General features: G+C 42.7%; 1 protein-coding gene across 6 annotated transcripts in view; it reads right to left on the minus strand.

Moving 5' to 3' along the window:
* Window positions 1-25,039, minus strand: part of LOC131394547 (zinc finger protein 14-like) — a 181,288-nt gene that overhangs the window by 26,900 nt on the left and 129,349 nt on the right. Inside the window, exons 1-3 of one of the 6 annotated variants that reach the window (XM_058525930.1) lie at window positions 14,958-15,075; window positions 9,547-9,691; window positions 7,452-7,532 (exon numbers count right to left, since the gene is read on the minus strand). The exons of 1 other annotated variant lie outside the window; for it this stretch is intronic. In XM_058525930.1, the coding sequence (XP_058381913.1) occupies window positions 7,452-7,532; window positions 9,547-9,654 (189 nt within the window). In that variant the 5' untranslated portion in view covers window positions 9,655-9,691; window positions 14,958-15,075. 4 more of the 6 variants (XM_058525931.1, XM_058525934.1, XM_058525933.1 and 1 more) reach the window with 4 other exon arrangements.

Genomic DNA, 25,039 nt, shown 5'->3' on the forward strand with positions numbered 1-25,039 from the left:
GTTCCATAGGAAATGTAAGTCAATGCAGAGTAAGCAGCTTAGGATTCGCTACTTTGAACAATTCCAGCAGCCTTTGGGGCACAGGGATGATCCTTACTCATCTGGTACCTGGTCCAGCATTGGTTTAGGGCAGGGGAAATATCGTCTTGGTGTGTGAGAGGTGGATAAGGAGGTCTGCAGGGACACGGCACTGGACCAGGTGGTGTGCATATGAAAGGCCTGCTCCAGACAAGCTGTCCACCACCAATGTGGAGTTAGGTCCCCCTGGGAGGGGCAGTGTCTCCCTATGTCTGAGAGGCCCCCCAAGATGTCAAAACATCTTAAGAAACAGAAAATAAAACACAACAATAATATAATCAGAAAGAAGATAAGGATTTGTCTGCTCATGTCAGTTCAATTCAACATGGTGAGGGAGGTGCGACCAGGGCAATTAGGCACCAAATGAAATAAAAGCATTCCAGATTTTAAAGACATAGACACATAGCCCCCTAGACAGACATTCAAAACCTCACAGGCTTTCTCACTAGACATACATATGCACACACCCACACACAGACACCCAAAGTCACAAATCTTCAGAGACAATGGCCCAGAGACACCCAGCCAAGGCCCTGAAGAGGGGAGAGTCAGGGCCCACAATGACTGCAGTGATCAAGTGTTCCAGCCCCTCACACTGTTATGATCACTTCCAGAATCATTCCTCCATAATGTGCCCCTTCCTCACTTTGCTTTCCCATTGAAGCTCAGTGCAGACAACAAAGATCTGTGCATCCTCACCCAGCTGCCAATTCCTTGTCTGCAGTCTCCCTGGTCTGGCACCCATAACACCCTGAGGTCTCACCTGCATTCAGACCTCATGCAGGTCTGCCTGTGGGCCATCATCACCGAGGCCTTGATCACTGCCCCACCCTGGAACATTTACTGTTGGGAGTGGAGGCCTTCGACCTCAGCCTCCAGGTCTCCAACCACAGAGACGTCACCTTGGGAACCAAGGAAAGCACTGAAGTTGTTGCAAGGGCATGTTGGGACATGGCTTGGCTCATTTCTGCCTCTGCCCTTCAAAAGCAGTATGTGTGGTCTCTGACAAAAGAGGGGGCCCCAACTCCTGCACCTGTGCACTCAGGAAAGGTGGAAACTCCTGTCACTTCCGCCACTTCCTTTGGCATGGTGCCTGTTGCATTCTGGGAGCCATGTGAAGGGAGGGGCCCCGTGACTGTGGAGGATGTGACTTGAGATCGCCATTTCCCACAGGCCTCAGGACTGGAACTCTGCAGGATGAGTCCAGTTCCAGAAAAAGTAAGCACTGGCCTTGGTGGGTGGGATCCAAACTCACTCTGGAGGTGGGTTCTGAGGTGAGTGAGCCAGGAATGGTCAGCACATGAGCCACTGAAACCACAGGGTGGAATGTGCCAGAGATCTCAGGGAGAGGGATTTAGGTACTGCCACAAACCTGAGGGACTCCCAGAGCTAGGATAAGGCAGGGCTTCTTTTGGACATTGGTGGTGGTCTTGAGACTATTGTGAAACTGTGCTTATTCCTGCAGACGTGATGTTTATGTGATAGTGAGGAGTGTCCAGGGGCCTGTGCCTCATGACATGGGTTCTGGGTTCTGCCATTGCCTCACCTCACAGTCACCCGGGGTTGCAAATGTGAAAATACAGAAAATCTCATTTAAAATGGAGTCAGGAAGCCCTGAAGCGGGAACTCTTATGCACTACTATTTGCCATACCTTGCAGACCCCAAAAAGGAAGTGTACCTCCCATTCCCCAACAAGAAGAAGCTTACTTTACCTACTCCAGCAGGAGGAAGGAAGAATTTCTCCTTGCCCAGCAACAGCCCAGCCAATGAGAAACCACCACATTCAGCCACTGTCACCCCCCGATCTCTCATGCTCCTTCAATCAACTTCTGTTCCAAACAGCAAATCCTAGCATCCTCCTGTCCTCTATAAGAACAAGCCCATCTGTTCTGTTCTCCCTACCTGCCTATGGTTCACCACAGTTTCCATGTCCTGAATTGTACTTCCTCTGCTATTCCTGAATAAACCCATTTTACCGGTAAAATAACTGGCTCTTCTGATTTTAAGGCCAACACAACAGAAAATTTCCAGAGTGGGACAGGTGTTGTATTTAAACATGTTTCCCAGCAAGGAGGCACAGTGTACCCTTGAGATGGGAAACTTAAGAGCTGGAAATGGCCTCAAGACCTGCTCTGGGAAGGCATGATGTTGGTGCCCAAGGATTAGATGAGGATGTACCCAGGCGGATTCCACTTGTGGAGATGTGTTAGATGCACCTTTATGTTTCAGACCACCACATTCCCAGGATGTGACTCGAGAAAGCTGATGTCAACTCAAAGAAGGATGCCAGGAGCTCTATCACTTTCTCACCAGTTACGTGAATGACATGAGGGCAGGTGTAGCCCTAGAGGGAGTTTTCTAACTTCAGACTGGGTACCAGGAAAAGTCCATAGTGGCCTATGTCCTTCTTCCTCAGTCCTTCCACCTTTTTCTAAGAGGAAACCCAAGGTGGTGGAAGCAAGTGTGGCACACAAAGCATTCAAAGTTTAGGAGAGTTTCACATTCTCCTAGCATGTGAAAATATTTTTGTTGTTTTCTATCTGTACACTATTTTAAGAGAAGTTGTGAGTTTTCATGAATGTGTAGTTATACCACCATCAGGAGGGAGAACACTCCATCACCCAAAGGAACAGTCTCATGGTGCCATTTGTACTGAACCCTCCCACCCTTAAGAACCGATGTGTTTTAGGTTCCTATACCTTGCCTTTTCTAGAATGTCATATAAGTGGAATACCATGTTGCCTTATGAGTCCTGTTTGGAAATTTTGTTGCCACATTTGTAAAAGTGTACAATTATACAATGTTGCAGTGTTTTTGTGAATTTAAAATTTTTGACATTCCCCAGGAGTGAGGCACACATTATGCCTTCAAAACTAAGAGATTCCACTGTTACGAGCTACGTGAATTTGGGTAAGACCCTGTGATTAGCTTTCTTCATTTGCATCAGAGGAGGAAGGATGGGGGCAATGGATAAAATGATACACTAATTTCCACACTGCTAAGAAAACATAAATTAGCGCTAAAAAAAAGGGAACAAGTTTGGATTTCCATTATTGTTTAATGAAACAAAAGCTGTCAAGTTTTACCCTGTCTTCCATAACACCTCCTAGAAATGTAAACATATGGAAATAATCCCTGAAAACAGCAAAAATGGGCTTTGGAGGCCTTCGCATCATTGAAACAAAAACCTCCTAGGTACTCCTCTTATAAAAAGGCATAGAAAATTTCCCAGTTTGAGGATGTCAAATTTACCTCCTTTGCCACCACACAGGATATTACTCAAAATGATACTGTGACTCTGTCTACAGGTCACCTTAATTCTTCCTTGGATTATTACTCTCTAAACATTCATAGGTCTTTTGAGTGTTTGAACCAGGAAATCACACTGAACTTGCACAGACATCACTCTACTCCTAGGAAAACCCATGATGGGCTACAACTGTGCAGACGACCAGAACCCTTCCTTAGACTGGGAGAAACTTGAAGATTTCATGAGGTACAAATTGTGTCACTCAATCTGAACAGCAGCAAAGTGATATGCTGAATCAAAAGGCAACTTTAAATCTTTTCAACTGATGTTAAACAGAAACATAAATACCATAAATACCCATGGCCCAAACCATGGAAGTCTCCACTTTCAGATACACACGTATCTGGATCAGGATGAAATAGCACACACAGTGAAAGGTTTAACTATAGCTAAAATGGAGATGAAATATTTCTATGCCTTTATCTTTATGGGGAACCACTTCTGTTAATCCCAAGAATGCAAGACTTTAGGTATTGCTGTACATTGTTTACATCCACACCTGAACAGTTCCCCCAACAGTGCTGAAGATATATTAGATGGTGGGAAAACAATGATCAATGATGACATCCTCACTCGCTGAGGCCCCTACCTACCATAGAGAAGATATACATCCATCAATGAGTGAATGGATACAGAGTTCTGGTATATATAAATATATAGATGATGGAGTATTATTCAGCCATAAAAAGCAAGGAAGTCTTACCATTTGCGAAAAAATGGATGAAACCTGAAGGCATTATGCTAAGTGAAATAAGTTAGAGAAAGACAAATAATTTGTGATCTCACTTATATTTGGAGTCCTAAAAAAAACAAAAACAAAAGCAAACTCATATAAAAGACATCAGACTTTTGATTACCAGAGGTGGGGGGGGGGGCAACTGAAGGAAGGTCATCAAAAGGTATAAACTTCCAGTTATAAGATAGATAAATAGTAGGGATGTAATATACAACGTGGCAACTATAGCTAACACTGCTGTATGATATATAGGAAAGCTGTTAACAGAGTAAATCCTACGAGTTCTCATCACAAAGAGATTCTTCTTTTCTTCTTTCTTCTCTTTCCATTGTATCTGTATGAGAAGATAAATGTTAGCTGATCTACTGTGGTAAGCATTTCATCATTTGTGTAAATCAAAACATCATGTTGTACACCTTAAAGTTATGGTGTCATGTATCTCAATTTTCTCTCCACAAAACTGGAGAAAAAAAGGAGTCAGAGACTTCTGGTCCTGGTCTGTCACACCAGGAGCTCAGAAGCTGGATTTCAGTCCTTAGAAGAAAAAAGAAAGAAACTTGAAACCAACAACTGTTCCATGAGAGAACTGAGGTTACAGGGTAAACCACTGTCTCCACAATGAGAGAGAGAGAGAAAATGTAGCTATTTAAAAATGCATCCAAAATATTGTTCTTAATAAGGCACACCCTAAAAGTAATCTATTTCAAAAGAACATAACTGACTGGAATTTTTCCAGAGCGTAAAAGACCTGAGGGGAGGGAAAGAGCCAACTTGAGTCTCTTCCAGCCTTTTCTGCTCTCAAACGTGGGGCACATATGAGGATGACAGAATTTTTTTCCCGTCCTGACACCAATATTTGGTCTCTGCTCCAATGCCACTTCTCCAACTCTATATCACCAAAGAGTTATCCAAGTTCGATTCAATTCTAACACTATGTGCCAAGAGTTCATGTCAGACTCCACAGGATAAGAGCTCAGCCCCACAAACTTTCCCTTCTTTGCATGTCAACCAAATATGGGGTACCCAGGCTACCAATATTTCTACTCAGCTGTCTACAAGTTCATAGATCCCCTCAGCACCTTATTACATTTGGTAATGTACTGAAATGATTCTGAGATCTCAGTAAACTGCTTTAATTACTATTATTGGTTTACAATAAATGATACAACTCAGGAACAGACAAAAGGTAGTGATGCACGGGCAAAGCAGGGCAGTGGTATGGGTGAGGGGAGTGGCGGTGGAGGAGGCTGCAGAGATTCCACATCCTCTCTGGACACTCCACCCTCCCAGCACCTGGATGTGTTCACCAATGCAGAAACTCTCTGAATTCTGTCTTTAAGAGTTCTGATGGAGGTTTCACTACATGAGTGCAATTTATTAAATCATTGCCCATTGGTGATTAACATAGTTTCCAACTCCTCTCCTCTACACAGAGGCTGGGACTGTAAGTTCCATGTCTCTAATCAAGGCTTGGTGTTTCCAGTGTTCAACCCCCATCTTGAAGCCATCTAATAGTTGGTTAAGAATTGCCTCATTGGGGCCGGCCCCATGGCGTAGCAGTTAAGTGCGCGCACTCCGCTGCTGACGGCCCGGGTTCGGATCCCGGGCACGCACCGACGCACTGCTTGTCAAGCCATGCTGTGGCAGCGTCCCATATAAAGTGGAGGAAGACGGGCGCAGATGTTAGCCCAGGGCCAGTCTTCCTCAGCAAAAAGAGGAGGACTGGCATGGATGTTAGCTCAGGGCTGATCTGCCTCACAAAAAAAAAAAAAATTGCCTCATTAAAACAGAAAACACTATATCACCCTTATTGCTCAAATAATTCCAAGTGCTTTAAGAGGCTTTTGCTAAGAACTACAGAAAAAGATCCAATATCTTTCTCACTAGATCACAGAAGTTCAAGCCCAGAGACACAGGCTCACTAAAAGATTTGAAACCAAATCACTGGACTGGAGAATGCTTCCCCTCTGCCCACACCCACCTCTACATCAACTGGGCTCTTGTTTAATACTAGTGGACTACACTGAAAGGACTAGATGCTTTCCAGTAACATCAGGAGGAAGGCAAGGATGTCCTCTCTCACTACTCCTAGTCAATCTTGTATCAGAATTCTTAGCCAATGCAATTAGATTTGAAAAGTAAATTAAAGGTACATAAGTTGGGAGGCAGGAAATTAAACTATCCTTGTGGCACAAGATTGTCTATGGAGAAAATTTCAAAGACTCTCCAATAACAAAGAAACTCCTTGAACTAAGAAAAGTGTAGAGGAAGATTGAAAGATAAAATGTTAATATACAAAAGTCAGTTGTTTCCTATAGACCCACACAGATATAGTAAACTCATCTTTGACAAAGGACATAAGGCAATTCAATGGGAAAATGTAGTCTTTTCAACAAATACTGCCAGAAAAATCTGGCCATCCACTGGCCAAAAAGAAGAATCTAGACATAGACTTGATAAATTTCATCAAAATTAATTGAAAATTAATTAAAGATCCTAGTATTAAATGTAAAACCACTACAGTCCTAAAATATAACATAGTGGAAAATCTAGGTGACCTTCATTTGGTCATTAATTCTTAGATACCACACCAAAAGTAAGATCCAAGATAAAAAAAAAATAAGTTTGACTTCATTAAAATGAAAAACCTCTGCTCAGTGAAACACAGTGTTAAGAGAATGAAAACACAAGTCACAGACTGGCAGATAACCTTTTGAAATCACTTATCTGATAAAAGACTGGTAACCAAAAAATCCAAGGAACTCCTAAAACTCAACAAAAAGAAGATAATCAACCCAGCTAAAAATGGGCAAAAGAGGGGCCAGCCCAGTGGCACAAGCAGTTAAGTGCGCACGCTCCGCTGGGGCAGCCCAAGGTTCACCGGTTTGTATCCCAGGCACGCACCAACACACCGCTTGTCAAGCTATGCTGTGGCGGTGTCCCATATAAAGTGGAGGAAGATGGGCATGGATATTAGCACAGGGCTGATCTGCCTCACAAAAAAAAAAAAAAAAGGGGCAAAAGATCTAAACACACACCTCAACAATGATATACAGATGGTAAATAAGCACACGAAAACGTGCTCAAAGTCATACATCACTAGGAAATTACAAATAAAAGAATGAGATATTACCAGACACTTATTAGAAGGGCTGAAATTAAAAACACTGAGAACATTCAAGGATGACAAAGATGGAGAGTAGTAGGAACACTCATTCAATGCTGGTGGAAACGGAAAATGGTATGCCTACTTTGGAAAAAAGGCAGTTCTTAAAACAAACCCTACTCTTACCATATGATACAGCAATCATGTTCTTTGAACTTACCCAAATGAGTTGAAAACAGATGTTCACAAAAAATCCTTGCACATGAATGCTTATAGGAGCTTTACACATTATTGTGAAGACCTAGATGTAACCAAGATAATTTCAATAGGTGACTGGATAAACAATCATGGGTACATCCATAGCATGAAATATTCTTCAATGATGAGCAGATGAGGTTATCAAGCCAAAAATGAAGAAATTTTAAAATCATATTGCTAAGTGAAAAAAGTTAATATGACAAGACTATACACTGTATGAGTCCAAGCATGTGACATTCTAGAAAAGATCAAAGATAGGACACTGAAAGATCACTGGTTGCCAGGGATTTGGAAGAGGGAGGGATGAATGAACAGGTGGAGCACAGATTTTCAGAACACTGCAAGTATTCCATGTGATAAAGAAATGATGGAGACATGTCATTTTACATGAGCCAAAGCCCACAGATTGTATAACACAGAGTCAACACTAATGTAAACTATGAACTTTCATGCATCAAATTGGCTCGCCAAATGTAACAAATGTAGCCCAGTAAATCAAGGCATAAAATATAGGGAGCGGAGGCAGAACATACGTGTGGAGGCAGGTTATGTGGGAAATCTCTGTACTTTCTGGTCAAGTTATCTGTAAACCTAAAACTGATCCTAAACAAAGGAAAGCCTACTAGGAAAAAAAGTAAAGACAGATACATTAATATTCACTCCTGATGACTGACTGATGACAAAAACAGACCATCTTTCACTCCATTAATTTAAACTTATTTCAATAAACCATTAAGTTGCTCTATGAGGCTGCACCCTGAGACTTGGAAAAGAGGAAAAACTTCTATTTTTTGCCTGTTTAGAACCCAGCACTGTATATTCTGAGACGTGAAATGAGTGCCTTCATCACTATCGGTAGTGTCTGGAACTCCCATGTGGGTAAAGAGTGTCCTGACGAGGCTTTGTGTGCAGGCTTTGTATGCAGAGAGACAAGTGTTACTTTGATTTATATTGCAGGTAACTGTGAGGCAAAAGACTCCCAAAAGTTTTTTTTACCACAAAGGAGCAACCCTCAGGTTGCTCAGGGAATCACCCACAGTCTGTAATGTCTGCAGCTGGAGCCAATTGTTGGTGGGTGCTAAGATGACTGCTGGATGTATGGTCAGTGTGATGACCCTCGGGTCCAGTCCTTCATCAGAGATGTCACAATTAAGACATGAAAAGCAACAACACTGCCTGAGCTCCATCAGGGACAAACGTGGTGACAAACGTCATCCCCAAAGTCTATGAACTCCCATTGCTTTTCACTCAGGGAGTTCTAAGGAGCTCCCCAGGGAGCCTGGGATTCTGGGAAAGAGGTGACCTTCTTCAACACCCAGCAGCAGACTGAGGACAGGAAATACCACCTTCTCTTACAGGTATGACATCCCAGAGGGCCCAGGTTTGACTCCAATATGTTACGAGGGGGTCTCAGTAGCCATGCTGAGCTCTTGGAGTGCTGTTCCCAGGTCCCAAGTCAAAATGGACTGCTCGATAGATGGTCCCACACTCAGGGCCATCTACTGGCAGGATCGCCTTGTAAGTAGAGGTCACTGCAGCTCTAATGGCATATATTGTGGGGTCTAGCTCAGATTCTTGCATCAGAAGCCTATGGGCAAGTTAAGGCCATCATGAGTACCTCAGGAGGCATGACAGAAGGTCACTGAGGCCTCTGTAGTGAAGGAGTCTTTGAGAACACTAACAAGAGTGTTTGTTGTATGACAATTTAAAGAGAGTCCAGATTTTGTGGTAGGGGTGCCCATTCAAACTGGCAAATTTGCAAGTAACAGCACAAATGGGCTCAAATAAAATTTGTATACAAGAAATATGTTACCTCTAGAACAACAAAAGAACCTAGCAGATGTTGTGGGTGCTGAGGGAAATAACAGCAGTTTCTTCATGGTCTCAGAGAAGAAATGGGTCTCAGATTACCAAATAATTTCCAGAAATTAAACAAAGTCGTCAAGTTCTCACATTATATGAATGGCAATGTCCATCCACTTTTTGTGAGCTCCTTTTTTCAATGTTTGTATGTCCTGAATGTCCTCAGAGGAGATGTCATTAATGTAACATCATACCTGTGTTCTTGGAGAAACCAGGACGCAGGTCAGATCCTGCTGCAATAACTGTGTGGGAGGGCACAGCTGTTGAAGATCCATGAGGATAACCCAGTAAAGGTGCATCATGTCCCTTCAGAGGGGAAGGCCAAGTGCAGCTGAGAGGCTGTTGACATAGGCATTGAACAGAACAGACAGCCAAATATGTGAGAGCAGGATATTCATCAATTGTTGATGGATGGAGTCCCTAATTTCCATAGGGTTGGAGACTGGGTATAGAGGTCCATGTGGTGCAACCATAGCCTCAAGTTGAGGGAAACCACTCTGAGGTGTCATTCATTCTTTGCAGGTTTATATATAACAGGGACAAATTGGGCTGTTAAAAGAAGGACTGGGAATAATCAACCTTTCAATAACTAGGTTTTCTGTACAAATTTCAATCCTTCAAGCCCTGTGTAATTTACATTGGGCCATATTTACTACTTGATTTGGGGAGTAATATCACTGGAGTTTCAATTTGTCAAGTCAATTTGTAAGTGGCAAAGGCTTCACTTAATTTTAATTCTATTTTTTTTAATTTTTTCTTTATTTAATTTTATTTATTTATTTTTTTTGTGAGGAAGATCGGCCGTGAGCTAACATCTGCCAATCCTCCTCTTTTTGCTGAGAAAGACTGGCCCTGGGCTAACATCCATGCCTATCTTCCTCTACTTTATATGGGAGGCCGCCACAGCATGGCTTGACAAGCAGTGCGTCGGTGCGCCAGTGAGCACCTGGAATCCGAACCGGCGAACCCCAGGCCGCCGCAGCGGAGCGCGCGCACTTAACCACTTGTGCCACCGGGGCCGGCCCCTAATTTTAATTCTTGATCGTTGGATCAGAACTTCCCAACTCACTATGGGATATTTTAGGACAACAGGTGCTATGACCCTGGAGAATTTAGACAAGACCATCGTTCTGATGGCTAAAGATGAAGAATTGTTCTATTCATTCTCTATATCATATTCATTAACACCCTGAAGATCATCAGGGGTACCTTCCTTAAGTTTAGTGAATCTCAGGTATAACTGTACTTTGACACCTAGTATTGATTAACTGCTTGAAGGTTTCTGAATTACTGCATTATATCAGATAGCAAAATTAATTCAGAATCTGCGTTGTAGAGGCCCAAAAGCCAAGCAGTGTACCTTTTGTTACATAAATTATTTCAGTACATTCTGGATTTCCAATTGGGTCAAATTATGGACCTTTGTTTCAGTAATTTATCTATTGTTTCCTTCCTTCTAATCTTTCATGTTTCATTTGCTTCCTCATGTCATACACTTCAGGGGAGGGGATTCTTCTCTACCCTGGTATTTATAATTTTTTCCCACCCAAGAGCCTCAAAACAGTGCCATCAATGTTAGGAGCCTACCCCATGACATTGTTTGCTTTATAGGGTTTAATCCCTGGGCTTAAGTCAGGTTTGAATTAATACACTGTGCCACAGGGGTGCCTTGGGTGTTGTCCTCTACAACCCTGAAGGTCAGGATCTTCATGGCAGTAGAGGCAGGGGAAGCAGCAGAGGTACTTAAGAGTCTTGGCAAGCCCTCTGCTATTGGGAGTGTGGACTCAGTCCACCACCTACAGTTTGTCTTTCCCTCCCTCTTATCTTTCTTTTTAAATAACTGCTCTTTCTGCAGTGACCATCTGATGAACCCACCTTTTGCAAAGTATATAGTCCCTGTCTACACCCCCATCCCTGGGGTATGTCAGGCCAACAAAGCCTCTGTCACAGCTTTACTCTAACACACAGGTAAATCCTGACAAAGACTCTGACCCAGGACTCATTTAAGGAGGCCCCAATCACATAGTCCTGCTCCCAAAGGCCTACAAATTCTTCAAACTGCCAACTCTGCTCAGCTGAGCCTATAACTGTGGCGTGGTGGGTCAACAATGCAACACCAGGCAGCACAGCTCACAGCCCAGGCTCGCCAGCAAGCAGCAGCCCACAGTGCAGGCCGCCACCAGGCAGCAGAGCAGGTGAGCAAGTCAGAGCCGGAGAAGACAGACCCACGGCAGGCGGGGGGGATCATGTCTGCACACGCTGCTCAGGGCACCAACTGTTGTGGTCACTGCAGAGGGGTGGTTCCCTTGCTGAGACTGATGCCTGTTTGGCACAGACACAGATACACACACACACCCCACACACACACACAGAGTAGGAAAAGGCTTAGGACTCACATAACAGAGGTCTGAGGGGGAGGACAGGGCCAGCCTCTCAAGCAGCTCTGGAAGGGCTCAGAAAGCAAGGAATGGAGCCTGGCCTGGGTGTGCACTGGGCTTGGGGGTGGGGCGGGGCAAGAGTTCTGCACACAGGCAGGGGCTTGTGTGGTGGAATCTCCTGCCTGCTCCAGAGGAGAGAACACCCAGGCTTTCTCATCAGCTTGTCCACGTGGGGGCACAAGCGGAAGAGGGTGGGGGGAAGCTTAAGCTGTGAGCACTCATCCAAAAATGTGGAGTCCAACTGTTCATTACAAGGACAAAATGGGACAAAAAAAATGCATTCTTGATTGATTTATATAAAGAAACACTAACAGGGGCTCAAAAATGATCAAAACTGTGTATCTGAGTGTTACTTGAGTACGAGTGCAGGGGGGGACCAGGATATGCTTGCAGTGAGTCTTCTTAAGTTAGACTTTGCTGTCTTACAGATTTATTTTAAAAAACAGAGAAATTTATATTCTTTAACTCTTGTACATCAGAAGCCATTCTTGAATTTAATTCCTTTAAACAGTAACAGCTATAAAAGCATAAGCCATACAAAATGAAATTTTCAAATCTCTTTCTAACTAAAAGGACATGCAGCATCCTGGTTTGTCCTTCTCCTCTATCTCACACTGGGGTATCTTCAGGAATAAGTGGCATATTACAATGCAATCAGGATTTGAGTTTAAATCCTTAACTGTACTGGATTTTCAAAGATATAAAGAGACTTTCAGAAATTTTCCTCACATCAATTAACATAGAATTTAATTGCTTTAGTCTTTTAAATTAATATGTTCTCTAGAGATATGTGCAAAAGAAAACTGATCAAAAAATGAAAAAAATCTGTCATCATATCTCTCAATCAACTTATAGTTTCAGGGCCCAAGTGCTAAGGGAAACTAGAGCCAAAGGGCTGCACTATTCAATAGATAAAGGAATGCAAAGGAAAGAAACACAAATACTGGAATTAGCACAGATAAGCAACCTGCTCCCCATGGGACAGAAGGAAAGCCACATTCAGAAGCTTCCATATTCCTGACTCTCCTGGTTGAGACAGAACCCCTGGAGTGGGTCAGTCCCTGGTGAAGGGGGGTGGGGCACCTGAGCAGCCACAGGAATGAACTCTGAACACATCCTCCTCTCCCCAGGGAATAGTGCAAATGCTCCCTCTCTCAGGCTTCCCTTCTCACAATGAGGAAAACACAGCAAGATTCGATTTAAAGTTCTGACACAAATCAACTCCCAAATTAATGAACCCTACTCCAGGACACAGAACTCTGACTGTCAAAGTTGAGTTACACTGTGAACAAGTTACACTCTGAGTGCACTTACACTGTGGATGCAAAACTCCAACATATGTCTAGAAACAGGCCCAAGGAACCCACAGTTACAACCTCAGAAAGGGCATCACTCCCCACCCCCATGTGCACATGCACCCCCAGCTTTCCAGGGCTCTGCAGCTCCTCTCAGTATAGAGGCTCCTTCCATCGGGGGTGTGAGCAGGCAGGAGACCTGCAGGGGGAGCTCCCCAGGAAGAACAACTGGGCCTTCAAGTCCTTCCCTTTGCAGGCCCAAGGGGGCCTTAGCTTAGATTCACTGTCCTCAGGCCTCTGTCCCCACTGGAGTTTTTTGGACCACCATTGATATCTTACATGGCACAAACACAGTGTTTTAACAATCCAGCTAAAACACTGAAACCAGTCTTTGTGTGGAAATGAGGGAAGAAAATTTTATGGCAATTTGCTGAATCAACAAGAAACTCCACAATAATGCATTGCATTTTGGGGAGAAAAGGTATGTTAATGTAGTATTATTTCCATGACAAGTAATTTTTTAATAAACTATTAATCATACTTGAACACTTCAGGTCTGCAAGTCTAAGCCCTGGAAATCCATTTGAACCCACCCAAAATGAAAGAATAGACCTCAGAATATTAGTACCCACTACGGGAGAGGAGAAAAAGGGAAAGAAGACTTTAGTACATGCAATGTATAAGTCGAATATTTTTTTTCTGAAATTCACCTCTTTCTTGTCTCTCTGAAAATATTTTATATTGTCTTTCAAGTCGTATTGAATGAATAAATTTCTATTTTTCAACGGAGACTAAAATAAAGTGATTAAATATTTTAAAGGTGACTAACTCAAGTAGAGACAGGGCTGAAACCGCAGATCATCCTGGAAACTTTCTCAAAAGAAACCTCGACCCAAAGGACTTCCCATAGGCTGTCTGTGCCCAGAAAGATCCTGGGGGGAGGGGCACAAGGATTTCATACAACGTAGCTCCAGGTGGTTATAGGCTGCTTTTCACTCAAGTAAAATACACACACACACAAAATAAATCTTTTAAAAACAGCCATCCATTGACTGTGAGAAAATAATAAACAATTAAAATACTGGAGATTTCAAATCCACGAAGAACAAACAGTTGATAATAATGCTGTGAATTGGAGGCAGCAACTTGCCATTTGGGAATGAGGGGGAGATTGGAAATTTAGGCCTTTGTTGCCAGCCCTAGGAAGACCTAGACTGAGGGGACAGCGTCGTGGACTTGAGACTCTGTTCCCCGAATATATGAAAAATTCAGAAGAAAACGGATGCTTCCAAGGAGAAACGACGGACTGGGGACCCCACAGCCCACAGCTCCTCCCACGCAGAAGCCCCGGAGACCGAGTCACGACTGTCCCCGATGACCCTCCCCGTGGTCACCGCACCATCTGGGGACACGCGGGGCTGCGGGCGCAGAGCTGCCCAGAGAGGCTCCGGGGCCCAAGTCGCCGCACGCAGTGACCACAGGACGCCCGGGGTCCCGGCTGCCGGCCCCGCCCCCACGCTGCGGCCGGAGGGGACTGAGGTCCGAGCGGCGCCACCGCGGACCCTCCGCAGACTCCGGAGGTGACCGCGGGGAGGCCGGTCCCGCCACGGCCGGTTCCGACCAGCCCCTCCTCCCCGTCTCCTCACCCGGGGCCGCACACTCACCATGTCTAGTCTCCCGGGTCCCCCTGAGTCCTTCCTATGACTCCCACGGCCAGTGCAGATCACAGCGTGACAGACGCTGCGGCAGAGCCACCAGGGACCGTTAACGGCAGGCGGCAGCCGACCCCGAGCACCGCAGGAGAGAGAAGGGAAGTCCCCATTGGACCAGACACTCCTCCCCCAAATCCTGACTCCGGGCCCAAAATCTCACCATTTCTAGGTTTCCTGGGGTCCCCGGCATCCTTCTTTCGACTTCCGAGGTTGGTACAGGTCACAACTCGACAGAACGGGCGGCAGAGCCACGTAGAGCCTTTAATGGCCGGCAGACGCGATTCCCAGAGCGGCTGCCGCGAGCAGCAACTTCCGGGTTGCTTGGCAGCTTCGCCCCACCCACCTGCCCCGAAGCCGCCTCTGATTGGACAGTTCGCAAGACTAGCCCTCTTGCGTCTGAGTGACAGCCCCCTCAGTTTAGGTGTCTGACCAGAATGCCAGACAGAGCTCCTTTTCTGCAGGGATGTTTGCATTGAAAGGTAATGTTGCTAGGAGACTCCTGGAACTGTGATCCTTCTTTACAAACACACGCAATTGAAAGTCACTTCACCATGTGCAATAATTAGTCTCTCCATTTTGATCTTCATTGACAACTGGAGCATGACATAGTTTTGCCAAATAGGTAGACAGGCACAGATACTGCAACCAGGGAACTAGGAAAAGAAGGAGGTACGGAGGAACTGATATAAACTAACATTATCTGTGAGTGTTGGCAGTTCTAAGTTACAAGTAGAGCCTAACCACGGAAGGTTCCTGCAAGCAAGCTAGCTGAAGCCAGTTCTAGCCACCTCAAACCGTTCTTAAGTGAACTGTGCCCATTAATGTCTCACTAATGTTTTAAATTATCCTCCTCTGGGAGGGACCAAGCAGCCATTTCTAGATCATGCCATGTTTGTAGTAGTATGTGCACATGCTGCCCATCAACCTTAAAGAAACATGACTGTTAGGCAATAAACCGTTATTTCCCACCTTTTCCTGAACTGAATACTCATGAACTGTACTATGATCTAACAATTAAGGACCACCCAAAACCTTGTCTGGGGAGACACTGCTTTGGGAGACATCCTGGTGTTCTCTATTACTTGTGCAAGTAATAAACCTTTCTTTACCTACTTCTGCATTGTTTGTGCCTTTTGGCTCCACAATCACCAAGAGGTAAACCTATTGTGTTCAGTTACAAGACCAGGGATGTATTAGGTGGGCATCCTTCCAACACTTCAGTCAGATTCAGAATAAGAGTATTGGGAGCCTAAAGAAGCCATCATTTGAGAAGAAAAGTGACTTCTGCGTATTCAGAATGGTTAACTCTAGAAAATGTTTCTGACATGAAAATATTTGTATCCCATGGAAAATATAAGCAGAGGCTCTTTCTCACTGGTGGTGAAATCACTCTCTGTGGTCATGCCCCACCCCTTACTTGTGGTTACACAAGTAAATCCATCTATAATGAGAATTATCAGAAAACTGAGTTACATTTAAATAACCATCTCCCTGATTGGTGAGTCTATGATACTAGAGAGTAACATTCATTCTTTTTTTTTTTGTTTTGTGAGGAAGATCAGCCCTGAGCTAACGTGCTAGTCATCCTCTTTTTGCTGAGGAAGACCAGCTCTGAGCTAACATCTATTGCCAATCCTCCTCTTTTTTTTCCCCCAAAGCCCCAGTAGATAGTGTATGTCACAGTTGCACATCCTTCTAGTTGCCGTATGTGGGAGGCGGCCTCAGCGTGGCCGGAGAAGCGGTGCGCGGGATCCCAACAGGGGCCGCCAGCAGCGGAGCCCGCGCACTTAACCACTAAGCCAGGGGGCCGGCCCGGTAACATTCATTCTGACAATGTTGGAATCACTCAGTGACAGGTATCCTCTCCATATAGTCTGCACAGATATCACTTCTGACAACTTCCTCTTCTAATTCCCTAAGGAAATGCTCAGCTTTGATACCATTTGAGTCAAAATATCCCACCGAAGTCCACCTGAACTTCAGCAATATCTCCACCACGCCCATGGACAGAAGCATCCCTGGAGGCCATCTGACAGGCAGCAACTGAGGGGCAGAGCCAAAGAACCATAAGTGATCTCAATGAAGAGAGAAAAGAAGAGCCCATTTTGCAACAAGTGCTCATCATACAAGGGGGAACACCACTGGGCAGTAGCGTCATTGATCAGTCACCCATCCAAGATAGGAAGAAAAATTCTGTGGATATTCAACATCAAGCATTGAGAGATGGAGAAGATATTTCCATTTCACTATCTGTTTTTCATTTTCCTATTGAGAACTATCTGGAAAATAATAGTCTAGAAGCAGTTTTCTTGGAAATCACTCTGATTTCCTAAGTCAAGAATGACTCTTATTTAAAATTTTATCTCCTAACTCCTTATCTCCACCTCAAATAAAGGACATACCATCCTAAGAATATGCACTCACCCGGGAAGATGCATAAGTCTGGCTCCACTCTCACACACTGTGAGAAACATGGTGCTGAGGAAACTACATTTCTTTTTTTTTTTTTTTTTGTGAGGAAGATCAGCCCTGAGTTAACATCCATGCTAATCCTCCTCTTTTTGTTGAGGCAGATTGGCTCTGAGCTAACATCTATTGCCAATCCTCCTCCTTTTTTTCCCCAAAACCCCCGTAGATAGTTGTATGTCATAGTTGCACATCCTTCTAGTTGCTGTATGTGGAACGCAGCCTCAGCATGGCCGGAGAAGTGGTGCGGCAGTGCGCGCCCGGGATCCGAACCCGGGCCGCCAGTAGGGGGGGCGCGCACTTAACCGCTAAGCCACAGGGCCGGCCTGGAAACTACGTTTCATCACTGCCCTTCCCCACTCTACTTTCATTTGCACCTGTGGGAATTGTACAGTTCCAGTAGTGGCCTTATCTGAGCAAAAAATGGAGAAGTGCTTCCTGCACTGATAAATCCATAAATTATTCTGCTTCTCACAGGTAACATTGTCTCACACTGTCTTGAGGCCACAACATGCTGCTCTCAAATGTCCTTTAATCACTGTGGTCAGCACTATAGACGTGATTTCTGAAGGTTGAGTTCAGTAAGAGCATGGTCCTGTTGATCTCCATCATGGCAAACAAGAAGGCTAGAATATACTTAGAGTGTTGTTGCATCCACCTGCACTGATGGAAGCCCATGAGAACTCAAGAATATCCAGAAGGTGGTTTTCTAAGCCAAACAAAGAGCTCCACTTAAGTAGCACAGGGAGTATTTTGTAGGTATGGAAAGAGATATTTTTCCATGACTTTGAAAAATGGCCCTAATGGAATGAGTTATCCAAGATTCCAGAAGCTGCGCTGTTGGAGGAGGTCACTGAGAGGATGTGACCTCTGGTTGACCCTCCAGCTAGACTTGGGCAATGGGAGCCTCCTTACCCACTCCCCAGTCCTTGGAACACACGTTCTGCCCACTGTTCCCAAACTAAGAGCCATTTCAAAGATGCAGCCTGGAGAGAATATTGTGTTGTTGAGACCATCTGGACTGTAGACATTACTGGACCCCGTTAAAGCCTCTATATAAAGTTTTAAGATTCTGGTTGACAGGTGCAGAGATCGACTCATCTTGTATCGCCTAAGGCAAACCTCATACGCTAGTTCCCTTGCTTATTAAAACTGGCACCTCCCAATCTGGAGTAATCTGCTTCTTTCTTCAGTCTCTCCTTGCCCTCCATTCACAGGAGCCAGTTTCAGATGTCACCCAAAGTCTAGAGGTTGTGAACCAACATGCTCTTAGTTCTGAATGAAAATGAGAGAGCAATTGATCCTTCTTGTGCTGGGAAGAATAAAAGACCTCTAAATGGCACAACATCAAGATACACGTTTGCACATTTAAAACTATTTTTTCTTCATGGTCTGACTGAACTATGACATGGTGTTTGAGGTAGCGGTGGGAGGAAGGATCAACTTAATTGTTCTATCTAGTGGAGAAGGCATGAATTACCAAAATCTAGTTATCATCGCTTTTATTTAGTGAAGATTTCACAGTATGGGAAAGTAAGCACCCATAGATTAAATCAAAATAGTCATCACAGAACTTTATTAAAAGCATTAGTTCTCAGCAATCTTACAGGCCAGTTGCAACCTTACCTGTCAAGGAACCATTGGTCATCTGCAGAGTAAAATGTTGTAGATTTCACTGGGAGAATTCTGCTAAGTCGTTATAAAGATGATAATGAGAATGACAGAGAGAATAGTAACAGGAATGCTGACACTAACAATAAAGGCACTTGAGGGAGGCTTACTAAGTTAAGTCACTGCACTCAGCACCACAGGTGGATTGGCTCATGACTTTTCATCTTCACAGACTTCTAACAGGGAAGCACTAATACAATCCCATTTGATAAGAGAGGGAAATGAGACTTAGGGGAACTAAGTGACTTGTCTAACTTTACACAGGCAGTCAGGAAGGTGCTCAGATTCATCACCAGGCTGCCCTACTCAAACCAAGCTTTGCCACTGAGAACTATTTACCTCTTACTATGAAATTAGGGATAACGTTTCATTAACTAGGACACACCCTCTGTGAAAATCAGAAAAAAGTTTGTTCTTCCCCACCAGCATTATCAAAATTCCCACTATGAAATAGACTGCTTTTGCTCTTGGTTGAAATCTACAGAGGGTGCCAGTGTATTTTTAGTCACTTCTTTTTTTTTTTTTAATTTTTTGTTTATTGCAATAACATTGGTTTATAACATTGTATAAATTTCAGGTGTACATCATTATACTTCTATTTCTGCATAGATAACATCATGTCCACCACCCAAATACTAATTACAACCCATCACCACACACATGTGCCAAATTATCCCTTTCGCCCTCCTCCCTCCCCCCTTCCCCTCTGGTAACCACCAATCCAATCTCTGTCTCTATGTGTTTGTTTGTTGTTGTTATTATCTACTACTTAATGAGTGAGATCATACGGTATTTGACCTTCTCCCTTTGACTTATTTCACTTTGCAAAATACCCTCAATGTCCATCCATGTTGTCACAAATGGCTGGATTTCATCGTTTCTTATGGCCGAGTAGTATTCCATTGTGTATATATACCACATCTTCTTTATCCATTAGTCCCTTGATGGGCACTTAGATTGCTTTCAAGTTTTGGCTATTGTGAATAACGCCGCAATGAACATAGGGGTGCATGTATCTTTACACATTGGTGTTTTCAAGTTCTTTGGATAAATACCCAGCAATGGAATAGCTGGATCATATGGTAGTTCTATCCTTAATTTTTTCTCTCTCTCTTTTTTTTTTTTTTTGGTGAGGAAGACCAGCCCCGAGCTAACATCCATGCTAATCCTCCTCTTTTTGCTGAGGAAGACCAGCTCTGAGCTAACATCTATTGCCAATCCTCCTCCTTTTTTTTCCCCAAAGCCCCAGTAGATAGTTGTATGTCATAGTTGCACATCCTTCTAGTTGCTGTATGTGGGACTCGGCCTCAGCATGGCCGGAGAGGCAGTGCGTTGGTGCGCGCCCGGGATCCGAACCCAGGCCGCCAGCAGTGGAGCGTGCACGCTTAACCGTTAAGCCACGGGGCCGGCCCTATCCTTAATTTTTTGAAGAATCTCCATACTGTTTTCCATTGTGGCTGCACCAGTTTGCACTCCCACCAGCAGTGTATGAGAGTTCCCTTCTCTCCACGTCCTCTCCAACCCATGTTGTTTCCTGTCTTGTTAATTATAGCCATTCTGACGGGTGTGAGGTGATATCTCATGGTAGTTTTGATTTGCATTTCCCTAATAGTTAATGATTTTGAACATCTTTTCATGTGTCTGTTGGCCATCTGTATATCTTCTTTGGAGAAATGTCTGTTCAGGTCTTTTGCCCATTTTTTAATTGGGTTGTTAGTTTTATTGTTGTTGAGATGCATGAGTTCTTTATATATTTTGGAGATTAACCCCTTATCAGATGTATGGTTTGCAAATATCTTCTCTCAATCGTTAGGTTGTCTTTTCGTTTTGTTGATGGTTTCCTTTGCTGTGCAGAAGCTTTTTAGTTTGATATAGTCCCATTTGTTTATTTTTTCTATTGTTTCTCTTGCCTGGTCAGACATGGTGCTTGAAAATATGTTGCTAAGACCGATGTCGAAGAGCGTACTGCCTGTGTTTTCTTCTAGAAGTTTCATAGTTTCAGGTCTTACATTCAAGTCTTTAATCCATTTGGAGTTAATTTTTGTGTAAGGTGTAAAGTAAGGGTCTACTTTCTTTTTTTTTTTTTTAAGATTTTATTTATTTATTTTCCCCCCAAAGCCCCAGTAGATAGTTGTATGTCATAGCTGCACATCCTTCTAGTCGCTGTATGTGGGACTCGGCCTTAGCATGGCCGGAGAAGCAGTGTGTTGGTGCATGCCCGGGATCCAAACCCGGGCCGCCAGCAGCGGAGGGCATGCACTTAACTGCTAAGCCACGGTGCCGGCCCCTACTTTCATTTTTTTGCATGTGGTTGTCCAGTTTTCCCAACACCATTTGTTGAAGAGACTTTCTTTTCTACATTGTATGTTCTTGGCTCCTTTGTTGAAGATTAGCTGTCCATAGTTGTGTGGGTTTATTTCTGGGCTTTCAATTCTATTCCATTGATCTGTGTGTCTGTTTTTGTGCCAGTACCATGCTGTTTTGGTTACTATAGCTTTGTAGTATATTTTGAAATCAGGGAGTGTGATACCTCCAGCTTTGTTCTTTTTTCTCAGGATTCCTTTAGCTACTCGGAGTATTTTGTTGTTCCATTTTAGTCACTTTTTGGTGCTAAGATCCCATAGACACTCTCAGGCAAAATGACTGCCAGGCCAGCCTAGGACTTACAGAATATATTTGAAAGCAGAGGGCCGGCCCCGTGGCTTAGCAGTTAAGTGAGTGCGCTCCACTGCTGGCAACTCTGGTTCAGATCCCGGACGCACACCGATGTACCGCTTCTCCGGCCATGCTGAGGCCACGTCCCACATACAGCAACTAGAAGGATGTGCAGCTATGACATACAACTATCTACTGGGCTTTGGTGGGAAAAAAAATAAATAATAAAATCTTTAAAAAAAAAAAACAAAGCAGAGCATGAAGAGGAACTGCCATGTGAGAGGCATCCCATTGAAAGGAGGAGCCAATCCAAACAACAGCCAAAGAGGTTTCTTTTCACTCTACGTATTTATAATTGCTTTCATCCATAACTTCATGTCAAAAAACACAATGATCAATCTGATGAATAAGATGGAAGAAGCAATATTGTCATTAGAGATGATAGCATTGTTTATTTGACAAGCTAAAGATAAAATAACTGGAAAATTACTACAACTGATAAGCAGTCAATTTTCTGAAAATTGTTTAAATACATACATTACACTTAACAACACATTATAGAATTAAAATCACATGTCCTGCAAAATATATAATAAATTTGGAGGTTTAGGGTTAACACCATGTGTGAGCTCTATATGCAGACAAGTCTGAGTGATTCGTGATGAGGTGACAGAGGCATCACCTCCACAGATATATAATCAACTTTGGTGCATGGAAGGCTCCTGAAGTCAAAGATGCAGCTCTCTCTACACACAGGCATGTTTTTAAAAACATTTACCCTAAATGTGTATCAGGATCTTTGTTTCTGCCTCAAAATACAGTAATTTCAAAGTACATCTCTGAAAATAGGTCCACAGAGTATTCAGGAAATTACTGCAAATAAAGAATGAAGAAGAACAAGTTTCACCAGATGCACCAATTACAAAAATTAATGAGAAGTGATAATTTAATGGTCTGTTGCCAGCATAAGAACTGACCAGTCGTTTGTCATAGGGGTGATTCTGCCTCTCAGGGAACATTTGGAAACATCTGGAAAATGCCTGGGGCATTTTTGATTGTCATGACTGTGGTAGGTGGGGAGCACTGCTACAGACATCTAGGGATCCTCCGATGCACAAAATAGTACCCTTGACAAAGATTATTATCTTGTCAAAAATGTCTTAGTGTCAATGTTGAGAAACTGTGGACTAGTCAGATGAACACTTGATGTTCTATAAACAGACACAAGGATGTAACAAAATAGATGATGAATTGTAGCAGTCTATAACTCTCCTGTCTACTACATTCAAATAAATTCTATATGGAGTAAAGAGTTAAGCATTTAAAAAGATAAAATGAAGATACCGAAAGTAAACATCAGAAAGTATTTCTGTATATTTAGACAGTGGAAGTCATGACATCCCAAGAAAAATGTAAAGAAAACTTAAATAAATTTGATAAACTAAAAAATGTAAAGGTATCATTGATAACAATAAAAGATACAGAAACATCAACTGGGAAAACGTTTTCATAATAATGTAGAGAAAAAGATAATATCATTAACAGCTTAAATAGCTCTTAGTAATCAAAAACAAAATATGAATGTTCCAATAAAAATGTTCAAAGTCCATGCACAAATCTTACAAAAATTACAAATTAAAAAGCCTAACAAAGTTATTAAAATAGATTAGCTCATTAGGCTGAAGATATATAATGAAAATAGATGTACTTATTAATGTGCAAGATACATATGTTGATTTCCTAACACTTTTAGTGAGGCATATTCTGGTGGGATAAGCCAAGTGGGTGTTTCTTGATTTGTTTCCCAACGAAGACAGTAACCCAGAAGTTACACCTTATCTGTGGAGAAACTGCAGAGATAAGTCCTATCATCAAAGACCTGAGAGATATGGGGGCATTTTTATCACTTTTTTTGACTTGCATGTTTGCTTGTTAAAAATCTATGGAGGGCCAGCCCTGTGGCTTAGCAGTTAAGTGTGCGCACTCCGCTACTGGTGGCCCGGGTTCGGATCCTGGGCGCGCACCAACACACTGCTTCTCCGGCCATGCTGAGGCTGTGTCCCACATACAGCAACTAGCAGGATGTGCAACTATGACATACAACTATCTACTGGGGCTTTGGAGGAAAAAAGGAGGAGGATTGGCAATAGATGTTAGCTCAGAGCTGGTCTTCTTCAGTAAAAAAAAAAGAGGAGGATTAGCATGGATGTTAGCTCAGGGCTGATCTTCCTCATAAAAAAAAAAAAATCTATGGAGAGTGAATTTAGAATATCATGAACTTAAAGAGGTTGGGATGTCAATTATAGCTGTTTTCCAAATGTGGAATCATTACTGGGGCTTATGATCAAGGCTTGTGGCATCTGGTATGCAACTTCATACCCTTTCTTACACAACAGAATACATATTTTTCTCAGCCACTCATGGATCTTTCTCTAGGGTAGATTATATCCTCGCCATTAAAAACAGCTCATAAATTTAAAATGCCAGGAATTTTAAAATTTAAAATACAAATAAGATCTCTGACCACAATGGAATGAAGTTAGAAATCAATATCTTGGGAAAATTTGGGCAAACTCATATTTTGAGGAAACTAAACAAGACACTCTGAAATAATCAATGAGTGAAAAAAATCAATAAGGAGATTAGAAAACATTTTAAATGAATGCAAATGAGAACCCAATATACCAAAGTTTATGGGCAACATCAAAAACACTATATAGATAAAAATTATACCCATAAATGCATAAACTAACAAAGAAGAAAGATCTCAAATAAATAACTTAACCTTTTACATAACACATCGGAAATGATGAGAAACCAAAACAAAAGTAAGGAGAAAAGGAAATAATAAAAATTAGAGCCGAAATTAACAAAAGAGAGAATAAAAAAACATAAAGACAATCAATGAAGCCAAAATTGTGTTCAACAAAAAGATCAACAAGATTAAAAATAGAGAGCTAATAGACAATTTAGCTAGATTGACCTAAAGAAAAAGAGTCAGTTCAAATTGCTAGAATCAGAATGAGAAAGGGGATATTACTACTGAGATTATAGAAATAACAAGGAATATAAAGAAATTCAATGAACAGTTGCATGCAAACAAATTAGATAACTTAGATGAAATGGACAAATTCCTAGAAATACACAAACTACCAAAAGTGACTCAACAAGAAACAGAAAACCAGATTAGAATTATAAGAAGTAAAGTGACTGAATTATTTTTAAAAAACTACTCATAAAGCAAAGCCCAGGCCCAGAGCGTTTCACAGCAGAATTCTCCAAAACTTGCAATTGAGGTTTAACAGTGATTCTTCAAAAATGTCCCCTAAAACAGAATCAACACAACACTTCAAACTCATTTGTGAAGCCAGTGTTATTCTGATACCAAAATCAGACAAAAAGATCCCAAAAAACCGTGCAGACCTGTTTCCTTTGTAAATATGGATCCAA

This window comes from Diceros bicornis, chromosome 30 (assembly GCF_020826845.1).
Source record: "Diceros bicornis minor isolate mBicDic1 chromosome 30, mDicBic1.mat.cur, whole genome shotgun sequence".
In the NCBI taxonomy this organism is placed as follows: Eukaryota; Metazoa; Chordata; class Mammalia; order Perissodactyla; family Rhinocerotidae; genus Diceros; species Diceros bicornis.